Source organism: Culex pipiens, chromosome 1 (genome assembly GCF_016801865.2).
Source record: "Culex pipiens pallens isolate TS chromosome 1, TS_CPP_V2, whole genome shotgun sequence".
Taxonomy (NCBI): Eukaryota; Metazoa; Arthropoda; class Insecta; order Diptera; family Culicidae; genus Culex; species Culex pipiens.
The window spans coordinates 79,826,234-79,841,455 of NC_068937.1; the positions used below are offsets into that span (position 1 = coordinate 79,826,234).

The window sequence follows — 15,222 nt, forward strand, 5'->3', positions numbered from 1 at the left end:
AAAGGGGAAAGTGTTATGATGGCAACACTGGCCATGCGTGGGTAATGGATGAGGAGAATAGAGGGAGTTGAAGTTTAGCGTGTAACGGAACGGAAGAGAATAAACACGTACAGTTGGAAACCGCGATTAAATTCAATTCTTTATTTAGTAAATTCGATTACAACAAGCAGGATCGGAGAGGGTAATTTTCAAATTTGCACTTTTTCGTGCACAGTTGAATGAATGACCCATATGCAAAAACAGCAAGCTGAGAAAAACGCATTTGAAGTTTGTCCCATACATAAGGCTACGTGTTAAGTTTTCGCGAAAAAACTGGATTTCCTCCTGATTTCTAGAACAAAGTACTGGATGTTATAGGCTCTTTCGAAAGAGCACACAATTTTGAACCAAACTGCATCAATAACTCGAAATCGATGAAAATGCATATGGGACATTTATGCGATCAGGGGCAGTTAAGTGATGTTTACAAACAAACTTGAGCGTGATTGGAGTAACTCCACTGTTCCTCGTGGGACGGAGCGGTCCCGCCGTCTACTTTATTTACTAGCGTCGTACGAGGTCTTGGCCAGGCCCGAAATGCTGTCCTTCGGCGCAACCAAACTGGACGGAATCGTGGGCAGTTTGAACTGTTTGTCGCCGGGCTTAGCGTCGTATAAAAGTTCAACTCGATGGTTGTGTATTGCTTGGCCTCGGTCAGTCTGAGCTTGGCTTACGCTTCCGCCTCCTGGGGGTTGCAGATGTTGTGTTGTGGGGAACTGTCAGGACACGAGAGGAGGAAAAAGAAAGTTACACGCGGTTGTAATTTGGAGATTAAATTCGACTTTAATTTAGCGATTTAAACCCGGAATATAACACAACAGCAGATGTACGCAACACCGTCGGCACCATCCGACTTTTACAGCACACGACGGATGAACCTACACGCAGGCCAAAGATCAGACCGGCTAAGCCATAGCCACGATTTCGATTCACCATACCAATCTTACTCCTCCGAATGGGTCAAGTGATTGACAGATCCCCAGGTCCCGCCGGGAAATAACTACAGAAACATGACACTCGACAGAAACCAAATGAAACTGTTCGGATTGCAATTGCGTAATTTATTATTTGTATTTAATGATAAAAGTATACTATATTTCAACAATTTCAACTACTCGCTACATTTTGAATTGCACTTTACCACCAATTAGTAAAGCTCGTCCGCCTCTTTGCTGGTTTGACCCTCAGCAGAACCAACTCCAAAGTTGGCTTCGATTCCGGCATCAAAGCGCCATCATGACGATACTCTACCCCAAGCGCTGCACCGGAACGGCCGCGATGTTGATCAGAATCTGCCCGAGGCTGGTGTATGCGCAATTTAAGATCTGACTTTCCGTTCAGTTTCTTGATGACAGCGTCCTATTCATCACCCGGCGATTACCTTCATCGATGGCCTTTTCGGCCACATTGATGTCCTTGTCGGGTTCAACCGTTGGCAAAACTGCAGCCCTTCCCGGGTGTGGAATTTGCCGATCCAAGCCCAATGCTAACTTATGTTGCCGCCTCCGGTACCAGAGCTGTTAACTTCGTCATCGCTAATGTTAATTCGGACATAACCAAACATTCCGCCGACGACGTTCCATTGTTGTGCTTTCTACTTGGCCAGCGGTTCTCAACCTTTTCTTGGCTAGGTACCCCTTTTCTGTTACTTGAGCTGCAGGTACCCCTCGTGTTCATACATGAAATTTTTCGTTTGCATGAGTTTTTTTTTAATTTCCAATTTTGTAAATTAAATTTTCATTGACATTTCATATATACATATTTTTTAATTTTTAATTCGGGAATTAAATTGTATGATGACGGACGAATTGTTTTTGAATTGAATTGAATTGAATTTATTCACTTTTTTAAGGCAGGAAAAGCCACCAAAGCGGTGGCACCTACTTCTTTTTGTAAACACATAATACAAACCATAAATACATGAGTAAAAGAGATATTTTTGAAACTGCCCAAAATATACATTTAAAAGATTTTTAAAATCTGTTTAAAAATTCAGATTTAAAAATGCAATTTAATTCAATAGTACTTTTTTCAAGTCATTATAAAAAAATCAATGCTATTATATCTTAATTCCCTAAGCAAAACATTCTGACCCAGGACGGTACAGAAATTCTAAGCACGAAAAGTGAAAATTTCAAATTTCAGACCATGGACTTGTAATCGGGCTGTAGTGGACGAATTTGGATGCTTCAAATTGCAAGAGGTGTTCTTTTGTCCTTTATCGGACCACCATAAAATTTTCCTCTGGGGGTTAAACCGGTTCCGGTACAATCCGGATTGTTTAACGTATTTGTTCCGAAACAGTATTTTTGGTCGAAAAATGTCAGTAAAAAAGATGAAATCAACATTTTATAAAAATAGTTGTTTATAAACTAATATTTGATAAGTTTAACTTAAAAACTAAATTTTAACCAATTTCTTATATATATAAAAAATTTCGACGATTTTGTTCGAACGCGAATCAATTCAACACGGAACGTCGGATCGAGGTGCTCTTTGTTGCGTTGGGTTCGTATAAGTTCAAGGAAGGTTCTTACGCCAAAAAGTTACAACTTTGGCCACTCTGGAACCGATTCCGGAAAATCTGCAGATTGTATGGAAAAAATTAAGTAAAATCAAATCTTGATCAGAGGAGGTTGTATAAGCAAAAAAGCTAAAAACGTCAACAAACGAAATAAAGGTAGAACGAAGTTTGTCGGGTAAGGCTTGTTTAATATAAACTTACTAAACAAAGATATCAGAAGTTCATAGTTGTCAAAAACTGGATAGAGGTACTTGTATTTGACACAGAAACAACATTTCGTAAAAGAATTCACTTAAATCGATAAGATATTGCACTTTTATTAGTACGGACAATAATTTGACCTCTTTTTAAAACATTTTTTAGTAAACTATTTTTGTAGTTTTTCAGAATAGTTTTTTTTTTCAAATCCATTGACAGGATCTTGAAGAGGGCATTCTGCCGCGTCGATTGATGTATAAAACTTGGTACTTTAGTCGAATTTTATGTACTTTTAAATCACAAAAAGTTTCCGTACGGGGAGGGTACGGACAAATATTTGACTCACTGTACATTTAAAAGATTATCAAAATCTGTTTTGATTTCAGATTAAAAAATGCTATTTAATCTAATAGTTCTTTTTTTATTATTATACAAGCTCTTCCCGGCAAACTTCGTCCTGCCCTTTTTTCGTTTGTTGACGTTTCTTGCTTGTTTGCTAATTAAGCCTCCTGTGATCAAAATTTGATTTTACGTAACTTTTCCCATACAATCTGCAGAATTTCCGGAATCGGTTCCAGAGTGGCCAAAGTTGTAACTTATTGGCGTAAGAACCTTCCTTGGACTTATACCAACCCAACGAAACAAAAAGCACCTCGATCCGACGTTCCGTATTGAACTGATTCGCGTTCGAACAAAACCGTCGAAATTTTTTATATATATAGATTATATTTCATCTCTAAAAATCGAATGGTTGAGAAAATTCTTTACTGCTTTTTTTGAACATTTTTTTATCAATTCTTTTGTTGCTGAGTACAGTTCACGACAAAATATAAAAAGAGTGTATTTTGTGTGACAATTTGAAGGAAAAGCTTTGATCTTTAAATTTAGAACTAAATTCACTGTGTTGTTGTTTTCGTACCATTTGAAATGAGATCCATAATTTCCAAGATATAACAATCACAAAAAATCCTAGTTTTAATTTTATGCAAAACTATAGAGCTAAAAAAGTAGAAATCCAGCTGCATGTATAACGCCCTTGGTGTAAACTAAATGTTGCATTATTTTATGCAATTTTATGTAATTTTACACCCTGAAATATGTAGCCCATCAGTATGGGAAACCTACTTGACCGAATTGTCAAGCATATACATGCGTTTATCCTTAAGCTTTTCATCGGTCTGATGGTCAAGTGGGCTAAGGCGCCAGTCCTTACTATTGGTGTTGGGTTTGAATCTCGGCGGTTGCAACTATTTTTTTGTGTTTGCAAATATTGTACATGCAGTGTGTAGTATAATGTGTTTATTTTGACAAAGGTGATGTGCATGCTTTTGCATGCGATTTTACCATCGGATTTTTTGCTGTGTAATATGTATTTGAGCAAAGAAAGGTCGAATTTACAATATTCAAAATATGAAACATATTTTTTTTTCAACATTTTGTATGTTTTGAATAAATGGCAGCTGGCAAAAAAGCAAAGCAATCCACTTTAACGACCCCCGGGTCTTTTGTGGTCTCTGTTGCAAGTTTCTGCTCATTTCTAGACGTCCGAAGGTTATGTGTGGTGAGTCACCCAGTGGCAGCTGGCACAATTTACAAATTTGAAACGAATATTTGTAGAAAAAAAATATTCGACCGTGCACTTTATTTCAATTTCTTAAAATTTCTTAACAAGTGCAAATTATTTTTTTATCACTCAATATGTTTTGAACATTTTCTGATTGGTCAAAAACAATTCGCCCGTAATTCACTGCACTTTAAATATGGTATTATTTTTTTGCTTCAAATCTGTTTGTATTTTTTTTCTCTCAAATATTATGTTTAAATGTCCACCATTACGGGGTTTGTCTCCCGGTACCCCCTTAGAGCGCTCGTGGTACCCCTAGGGGTACATGTACCCCAGGTTGAGAACCGCTGTACTTGGCCATATACTCCTCGTCTGCGGTGTCTTTACCGGTTCCTAACGCCAGTTCCTCTTCCTTCAGCGGACTTCCAAACCCGGAACATTCTTTTTCGGTTCGACAAGCTAAACAATCTCTACTTTTTCCTCTTTTGACATTTCAAAATGAAGTGGTGCCAGTTTGGGAGAAAAAGTGACAGTTCAGGGCGTGAGCTGTGGGCGCGGACACCGCCAGCACCGTCGCGCACCATGTTTCACTCTGAACACAAACCCTCTTTCCGAAAACCGTGTAGAAAGTCTAACCCCTTGGAATTTTATTAAATTTTAACACTGGAAATTCATATTTTTGATTAAAGTTAGATTTTTGTGAATTTTTTAAACTAAGATTTTTTCTTATTCTGGGATGTTAAAAGTATTAGAAATTTCAAAATAGTTAAGATTTTTTTTGTTATTTTCAAAAATTTAAAAATTCATGGAATACGAGATGGAATATTAAGATTTTCTGAAATTCCTGGAACTTGAGAATTTTTGGAATTTGAAGATTACAGAATTCTCAAAATTTATAAATCCAGAAATTCTTAAAAGATCAAATTTCAAAAATTGCTAAAATTCTAAAAAATCTAAATTTTCTAAAATTTCGTAAGCATTAAAAATTTATAAAAAAAAACTATAATTTCCAAAAATTTAAGAATATTCGGAAACGCTAACATATCTAAATTCCAGATTCTTTTAAATCACATTTTTTTTTTAATTTTAAAAATCCAAAAACATTTGAAATTTCCAAAAGGTTTCAATTACTGAAGATTTTAAAATTCTAATCATTCATAAAACTTTAAAATTCCAAAAACTATACCTCAAAACAATCCAACAAAATACTTGAGTAAAGAAATTCCTGAAATTCTAAATTTACAGACATTTTTTAAATTCCTAAATAACCTAAAATTTCTGAATTCCCAAAAAAATATTAAAGTTCTTAAAACTTCTAAAATTCCAGAAATTTTTGAAAAATCTAAAATTCCATTAGAAAAAAAACTCTAATTTTCTGTTTTTTTTGATTCCAGAAATCTCTTAAATTCTATTATCCCAAAAAAATACTGCTTAAAATTCCAAACATAAGGCTGGATTTTTTTTTATTTTTTAAATAAATAAATATTAATATATAAAATCACGCATTTTTTATAAAGAATTTCATGAGTTCTAAGAGTTAATGTTATTTCAGGTATTTCTGTAATTTTACAAATTTATTATTGTTTTTTTAAAGAATTTCAAATATTTTTCTATTTATTTAGGTATGTCTGAATTCATAGATTTTTTACAATACCTGAAATTTTAAATTTTGATTATTTCTGGAACATTACGAATATAAGAGTTAATACACTGAAATAAATATCATGATTGTTGCTATTAGTTTTGCATATAGATTTTTGCAAAATGCTTCTGTACATAAACGGTGTGAGCCCTGCATATAAACTCTATCAGCATTACGTATACATGGATATGAATTTTAAATATGCTAACGCATATAAAATGTATGTTCACAGCACATGAACAGTATATGCAATGCTCACAGATTTTAATATGCACCCACTTATAATATGTTTGTTGCAAATTCATAGTTTTTAATATACTTTTCATTTGATTTTTAATAGAAACGTGCTTTATTTTTATTTGGTATCGCTAATGTAAAATTTCTGTTTCAATTTTCTTTCAATATTTATTACAATGTTTTTATTTATGATGCTACTAATTTACGTTTTTTATTTGAAAGTGTTTTTGTTTTTCGGGGAGGGTTTGTTATTTGTGAGTGTGTTTTTTATTTATATTCTAAGTCTAGTTCTAAGTACTCTTACAAGCAATCGCATTTGACAGCGGGAACCTCTTTTGGCAGGCCGTTGGTAAGTGGCCGGATCTTGGTGGCAATGATTCGTTGCTAACTCACTTCGCTGCCAAGGTGCACTTCCTGAGTTCGACGTTCTCCTATTCGTGAGCAGGACGATGTGGCCCGACGCGAAGAAAGTGGGTTAGGAGGTAGCACCAATCCCCAATGGAGGTCAGGCAGATCGATGGAAGATGTGGATGGCAGAACCAGCTCCATCGAAAACTGGTCTCAATCGACGCCTCCGGTCTCGGTAAGCACTTGAACAAGCCAACAGTCCTCTCCGAATCGCGACCAACTCCTTTCCGGAACGAATCTTTGGAGATTCCTGCAGCAACTGATCCTGCGTTAACCGGGTCATCTCGGCACCAGCTGAAATGGCGCACGCACTTTTATCATCCGCACTAAAGTGGACCCTTTGTTGGGGGTTCAACATCTACACCAAAACTCACCCCGAAGTCTGCTCAGGTCCGACAGAATGTCTTTGGCCGCCGGCGCTGTGACATCCTTCCGAGCAGATCATCGTGCGTTACGTGGAGCTCCTCGGCGTGGGTGTATCAGGGGGTTGACGAGCTGACTCCCAGGTTGGCGTAACGAAACGTTGCTGTATCTTGATCGCTTTTGAGATGGGTTGGTTACGGCGGCCGCCGGAACGGGTTTGCGGCGTCCACTTCGTCTGCCCTTCTCACCTTCCAGATCTAACAGTGGCTTGCACACCAATCTCTTTTCCTTTTCGTCCCGCTAGCAATCCTCGACCTAGATCGCTTCCTGCAAGCGTCCTGGGCACAGTACCCGCGATCTCCCCTCGACGGCGGAGGACTCCTGTACCGGTCGCGGGTTTCCATTTGCGGGACCACGATCCGACGCCGGAGATGGGCGTTTAAGCTGGAAGAAAAAAGGATTGTAAAATCTCGCCGTTCGAAACAATACCTAAATGTCTACAACCTTTTGCTGGATGGTTAAATGTTTTAAATAACTACCTACACCTTTTTTACTTTTGAAAACAACTCGTTTTTAAAGAAAATTCGAAATTATTTTGCACCAAATCACGAGCAAACCGATTTTATGCAATTCTTCGCCATGTTGTATGAGTGGTTTTGCACACCTTCGAGCATGCTGAGTATCACTCATAAATGTTGTGAGCATTGCATAAAAAGTTGTATGTGTAAAAGCATCCCAGTCAAATTAATCCGAATTCTGAAACGGAATCTAATTAGAATCGTATACAAATTCCGTTTCAAACGCAACAACCGGTTCGAACACGGAACCGGTTGTTGCGTTTGAAACGGAATTTGTATACGATTCTAATTAGATTCCGTTTCAGAATTCGGATTGATTATACTGGGATACTGCAAAAATCTATACTATCGTGAACATACAACTTATATGCGGTGCTCACAAAGTTTGTTTGCGAGAATAATATCGTTTAATAGGCAGGAAACAAACTCGGTTATGTGCAACGCGCATATAAAATCCATAAAGGGTTTTATCCAAATTATATGTGGAACATATAATGTTTAAATCGACCATCTATATATTTTATAACGCTAGTTCAAGACAAAGTTATGTGCAATTAGCATATAGAATTAATCATGATTTTAGCACAGACAAACAGACGTGACTCTCCATACAAATATTTTTTGAAATTCATCGTCCTTCGTCAAACCAACAAATCACGGCGACGCCAGCGCTGCCTGGTGAGCTTATGCCGAAGCGCAGCCCAAACATACCAATACAAACCCATTACTGTCATGTGTCATGTCAGTGTATGCGTGAGACAATCAAGCTTAACGATTGTAAACATCAACAGCTGATTTAAATAATGTTGTTGTTGCTTATCGTCAGTACTCGATGAAATAAAAATAAAAATTAACACCGACGGCCGAAGATGACGGCCAAACCATGCGGCAGCATCAGCAACGACGCACCACAACCGCAACGACAGAGACCAAACCAATAGTGGGGCAAAGAGTATGTCCTCGCTAGTCAGCCGCTCATCTGACCCTGGTCGAAACTGCCCCAATCTTGTCCCGCAAAGCCTGGATTGTGGATCACCGTTAGAATTCCTGAATTCTATCATATTTTGTTGTTTTCATTTGCTGCCACGTGCTCACGCTCAACTTTACAACAACAAAAACACATTACACACACTGAGGAAAGACGGGCGAGCTGTCACGATAGCAGCGCCATCAGCGCCGGGTGAGTGGATGCCGAAGCTAAATTGCATTTGAAATAACCGTTTTGGCTCGGTTATTGAAGGACGATGATTCCGAACTCGAGTGTCCCGTCTGTTTGTCTGTGATTTTAGTTTCCGTGTAGAATTTCAGGATTTTTTAGATCATGTTGAAAGCTTGGAATTTTTGGTAATATTAAGAACCTATAAAATTTAAAATAATTTGTAGAGTTTGAGAATTTTAGGAATTTCTGGAATCTTAGAATTTTAAAAATTTCTCGAATTTTTGGAAGCCTAGGAATTTTAGGAATTGAAAAAAAAATCATTTATTTCCTAATATGTACAGGAATTTTAATTGGCTTGCAAATTTGAATAATTTTCAAAAGAAGTTATGTTTGTTTTTCTCAAATAAAATTACGGAAATTATGTTTTATTGAATTTGGATAATCAAGTATCAATAAAACCACCTTTTTCATTGTTTGTTATCATTAGAACATCGTATTTTGCTTTTATATTAAAATGGGAATTGAAAATGGATGCTCAACATTCAAATGCGTTTTTCTCAAAAAGGATGAAAAATTTCTTGATATCTTTAGAATTACAGAAATGTTAATGGTTTTAGAAATTTCATAAATTTTATGAATATTAGGAATTTTAGAACTATACGAAATTTCAGAGTTACAAATAATTATCTTTTTTTTATTTTAAAAGTTTTTTGGATTTTGGATCTTGTAATTGAGTAAATAAGGTTTTTTTGAGTTTTTGGAATTTGTAATTATTTGGGTTTCCTTAATTTTTTTATATATTGTAGTTCCTGCAATGCTTGGCATTTTTGCCTGAATTTTAAAATTATAGATTTATTTGTAGCGACGCATGCTACATATTGTCATCAGGTACTATGGAAAACGTACTGGACGGAACACTTCGCTCAATTGGGTACTAAAGCCCTATGTCAATTTTCATGTACAACGGTAAAAAACACGATTAAAAACCATTTCTAATCCCTTTTTTTCATTTTAATGCAAATTTTTTTTTGACAAGACAACATTTTTTCGATGGATCAACTATGGTCCCCTTGGAACAAGCTGTCAAGTAGGAGCTTTTCTGTCAAGAAGGACCACGAGGTTAATTTTTCAAAATTGATTTAAAAATCCATTTTAAACTCTTTGGGGTCATACAAAGGGTCATTGTGCTCAGAAAAATAAGCTTTTTCGCTGTAAACAATAATATCAGCAATCTAAGCTTCATTTTAGGACCCAATTGAGATAAGACAAGTTCATTCCGTTTATCCTACTGCTTTGTCCCGGGACCACGTTTGGCTGGTCCAACCCGACTATGTTCACGGCGGGAAAGTCGACTTTCTTATAGCAAAATATTTTAAGTATTCCCCAAGTAACATTTTAAGCTTTATCAAAGCTGTCACAACCGCTATAAAACCTATCAGCCAAAACCAACATTAAAACCACCAAGTCGTAACAGCCTCCCCAGAACCCCGATAAACCTCACTTAAAACCCAAAAGGACCTCCGCAAAAGGTTGTTACGGCCTATTTATAAAACCCACATAGGAGTTCAAGGCTTTACGACGAAATCCTAACAACCTCCTTAAAGCCTTGATAAAGCCTTTGTTAAAACCTTGTTAGGAGTTAGGGAAAATGACATTTCATACGTCTTCATGCGTCTTATGACAAACAGATTTTATTCTGGCAAAAAAAATAAGTCTTCGTCTTGCCAAATGAAATTATGGAGATGGTTGTCAAAAATGGTGATGATGATATGATAGATATTGGAGGTAATTGAAATAATTTCAAACCTTATTTCTCGAAATTGGTGGCTCAAATTCAGCTGCGGTTAAAATTTTATTGATGATTGTAGGGGAGATAGAGCCAAAAAAATCAACTCGCTTCATCAAAAATCATTATTTTGTAATCATAGTTTTTAATGTTAAAAAAATATTGTGTTGCAAATCTTTGCAAAAAATGTTCAAATTATGTTTAAACTTCTGTGGCTATGCTAACGATGTCACAAATTCATCATAATTGTGTGTTTTCATCAAATTTATGATTTTTAATTTTTTTCTGCCAATATGGCGGTCAATCATATTCAATCAGAGCACGCGTTTAGCGCCATATTTATGCACTGCTTTTTGGCCGCGATAAATGCTCTATTAGGAGCTTATGGTTTTAAGTGAGCTTTTTGCATGCCTAATGGCACTTGACAGCTACAACACCCTTGGTTTTAACAAAGCATGCGATAAAACCGTTTGGCATGGCATTGCCTCTATTAAAACTTTCATAAAACCTTATTGAAAGCCAGTCGGCTTTTATTTTCACCCGGTTTTATGTCCGAGGCATAAAACCTTGTTAGAACCTATTAATTAGCTCTTGCTTGTTGGTTGCGGTGAATGCCCAAATAAAACTAGTAAGCAATCAAGATGCTACAATAAAACCCTCATAAAACTTGGTGGTGGCTAGTTGGTTTAAAAATGTTACTTGGGAGTGTACTTCGCTGTTATTTAAATGTTGAATTTCTCGATATAAAACGCCGTTCATCAGTGCTTTAATAACGAGTTTTTCCTGTAAATTTTACAATGACAAATGCTGTTCAACAGTGAAATTTAATTTTGTTAAGAATAAATTAAAACAGGTCATTTTACGCAGAAGTATATATTTTAAAGCAAATTATTTCACAATTTTATTATTATTAGCACTCGATTCGACTCTTCTGGTGGCCCTCGCATCCCAAGTCCAGCTACACCCTAGAAACATTTTAGGTTTTAAGTAGGCCATAAAAGCCTATTTACACTCAAAATCAGAAGTACCCTTCAAAAAGGGTTTTATCTACCCTTTATCTGTCATCCCAAAGAAAAAAACCCTTTTTGAGGGTTACTTCCACCCTTTTTTCAAGTTTACCGGTAGTAACCCTTTGCAAAAGGGTGACGACGGGTGAACTTGAAAAAAAGGGTGGAAGTAACCCTCAAAAAGGTTTTTTTTTCTTTGGGATGACCAGGGGGTAGCGAAGAAGCCGCCATCTTGGAAGTTCAGATAACAAACACTCAGAATCAGTATTATTCATATTACTATGGTAACACGAATGTGTTATCCTGGTTAAACTCAAAAGTCCCATGCAAATGGGTAAAACCAAACTGAAAATGTGTAATGCCGATTCACAGTGTACGGGCGCACTGTTTGATCGACACGCAAATTCCAGATAACACAGATCTGTGTAAAAAAATTACACAGATTGTAGAACATGTTCTAGCTGTCAAAACTGTGTAGTTTTATAACACAGATCTGTGTAAAAAGTTACACAGATTTCCGATCAGCTTTCCTTTCAAATCTGGGTAAAAAAGGAAAAGCTAAGATGGCGTCGCTATTGCAGCAAACTATTGTAAGTTTTTCCTCGTGATCAAAATATTGGAAAATTATTAAAATACTTCAATGTTTTTAGACTTATCAGCAAACTGATCATCGTATGCACCATAAACCCCTTGGGAGCAGTGCTCGTATTTGGATTCAAGGTAATGTATCTCATAAATATTTGCTTGGTAATCCTAACCTAACTCAATGTTTATTCAAGTTGTCTCACACACACTGATTTCCTCCGACGTGGTGCTTTTGCGGAACCTCGGAAGTCCAGAGCCCCGGAACTCGAGCCCGCGCTAACCATTTTCCCAGTTCCGGTTCCGAGCGGAGAGTTCCATGGACAGCATTAGTAAACGGACACTGTCAGCTTTTCCGGGCCGGGGAAGTACGCTGAGTGGTCAAATATTTAGTTTATGTTGTCTTATGTATAAAACCCAAAACAAAGATTAATAATTGACATTATATTTTTTACTTGTATTGGCCTGAAAAATCAAAATTAGATTCTGATTTTTTTTTTAATTTTTACCCGGATTCTGTGCAAAATTTTACCCAGAATCTGTGTAATATTTTACCCAGAATCTGTGTAAAATTTTACACAGATTTGACAGACAACGGTTGTACACAGTTCTGTGTACAAGGCTTTTACACAGATTCTGTGTATTCCAGGTTTTGAGCGATCTGTGTCAAATTTTACACAGATCTGTGTTATTTGGATTTTCGGTGGACCACACGGAAAACATGCATTAGTCTTTAAAGACTTATTTTTAGCCTTTTTTGAAGTTCGGTCGGTATTGTCAGAAAAAAGCCTAAAAATTAGTCTTTTTTTGGGCCTAATTTTTAGTCTTTTTTTAGAACTTGGTGCAAAACTAAGAAAAAGACTAAATTTTAGGCTTTTCTGTACTATAAAGTTTTGGCTCACGTTGTGACATGTCAAATCAGAAATCTCAAGTCAAGTCTTTTGTTTGTGTCTTGTTCCGGGTTATATTTCGGGAGGAATTTGGCCAGCAGCTAGGTAAGTTGTGGTGCCTTTTTGCAGGAAGGAACCGGTCGGTGTGAGCGAGCTGGCCGAAAGGTGTTTCCGCGGGAGATTGCGTACGTTCCTCCAGTGGAGGAGGAGGATGAAACTGCGGGTGCTGAATGTTCCGCTCAAGTGATCAGGAAGAGGACGGAATATTCAACTCCCGGCGGCTTCTAGACGGTAGACAACGGCAGCAGCGGAAAAGGAGTACGAAAGAGAAGAGGTATTTGTATCCGCCGGAAGTTGTTACGTCGTGTTTATGAACGCTGGAGGAGGTGCATTTTGAACGCGGGTTGTGACGACGAAAAAGCTCAAAATCCATCCGCCGGGGATTCCAAAGTGGAAGTGGAAGAAGACGCAGAAGCGGAAGCGGTGATTGGGGTCGGTGGTAGTTTGTGGTTGTTGTGGATGTGGTGGTGGTGGAGGAGTGTGTGTGTGTGTGTGTTTCCGAAATTTTGAGAATTTGTTTGTTTGCTACCCGGATGTGTGTGTGTGTTCAAAAATTCAAAAAAAAATTAAAAATTTAAAAATTTTAAAACTTCAAAATTTAAAAATTTAAAAATTTAAAAATTTAAAAATTTAAAAATTTAAAAATTTAAAAATTTAAAAATTTAAAAATTTAAAAATTTAAAAAATTTAAAAATTTAAAAATTTAAAAATATAAAAATTTAAAAATTTAAAAATTTAAAAATTTAAAAATTTAAAAATTTAAAAATTTAAAAATTTAAAAATTTAAAAATTTAAAAATTTAAAAATTTAAAAATTTAAAAATTTAGAAATTTAAAAATTTAAAAATTTAAAAATTTAAAAATTTAAAAATTTAAAAATTTAAAAATTTAAAAATTTAAAAATTTAAAAATTTAAAAATTTAAAAATTTAAAAATTTAAAAATTTAAAAATTTAAAAATTTAAAAATTTAAAAATTTAAAAATTTAAAAATTTAAAAATTTAAAAATTTAAAAATTTAAAAATTTAAAAATTTAAAAATTTAAAAATTTAAAAATTTAAAAATTTAAAAATTTAAAAATTTAAAAATTTAAAAATTTAAAAATTTAAAAATTTAAAAATTTAAAAATTTAAAAATTTAAAAATTTAAAAATTTAAAAATTTAAAAATTTAAAAATTTAAAAATTTAAAAATTTAAAAATTTAAAAATTTAAAAATTTAAAAATTTAAAAATTTAAAAATTTAAAAATTTAAAAATTTAAAAATTTAAAAATTTAAAAATTTAAAAATTTAAAAATTTAAAAATTTAAAAATTTAAAAATTTAAAAATTTAAAAATTTAAAAATTTAAAAATTTAAAAATTTAAAAATTTAAAAATTTAAAAATTTAAAAATTTAAAAATTTAAAAATTTAAAAATTTAAAAATTTAAAAATTTAAAAATTTAAAAATTTAAAAATTTAAAAATTTAAAAATTTAAAAATTTAAAAATTTAAAAATTTAAAAATTTAAAAATTTAAAAATTTAAAAATTTAAAAATGTAAAAATTTAAAAATTTAAATAAATAAATTCACCTCCGTGTACGCACGAGTGCAAGCAGCAGTCAAGTGCTCAGTGCTCCATCGTTTTTTCGAAATTTTTCGCCGTAATTTACCGGGATTAGCCGCGAGTTTGCTCCTGCAGCATGCCAAGGGCCGGCCGTGGCCGTGGCAGTTCGAGTGCGGCCTCGAAAAACCCGCGAAGTTCGTCTACCGGCCGTGTGCAAAAAGGTAAACAACCCAACGCCGCGTCGTCCGCCATCGCGCCGGGGAGTGTGTGCGCCAAAGGATTCGACCCGAAATTATTACACGCTAATTACCGCGTCCAGGATCGCAGCCCTATTAGGCTCCGTTCAGCTACTTCCGGCAATCCGTCGACCGATGGCGCTTCAACATCCGCCAACATTCCCACCAGTAACAAGTTCGCAAGGCTGAGTGACGAGGAAACCAACAACAACAACACCGACGGTAGCACTACCGACGACGACGACGACGATGGTCGTACACGGAAGAAAGTGATTTCGCCAAAAAAAAGTAATTACTCCAAAGGAACGACGACCACCACCAATTTTCGTTTTGGACACGTTGGCGGACGATGTTGACGAGCAGCTGGAAGGCCTCGTGTACTGCCTCAAAATAGGTAATTCGTCAG

At 35.3% G+C, this 15,222-nt stretch overlaps 1 protein-coding gene across 1 annotated transcript; it reads right to left on the reverse strand.

The window, feature by feature from the left end:
• Positions 1-6,021: 6,021 nt before the first annotated feature.
• Positions 6,022-7,648, reverse strand: LOC120429563 (uncharacterized). Its single transcript, XM_039594615.2, has 3 exons — positions 7,480-7,648; positions 6,987-7,419; positions 6,022-6,906 (listed from the first exon to the last, which is right to left on the reverse strand). Exons 2-3 carry the CDS (start codon positions 7,055-7,057, stop codon positions 6,636-6,638), a joined length of 342 nt encoding a protein of 113 aa, XP_039450549.1. The 5' UTR covers positions 7,058-7,419; positions 7,480-7,648; the 3' UTR covers positions 6,022-6,635.
• Positions 7,649-15,222: the final 7,574 nt, after the last annotated feature.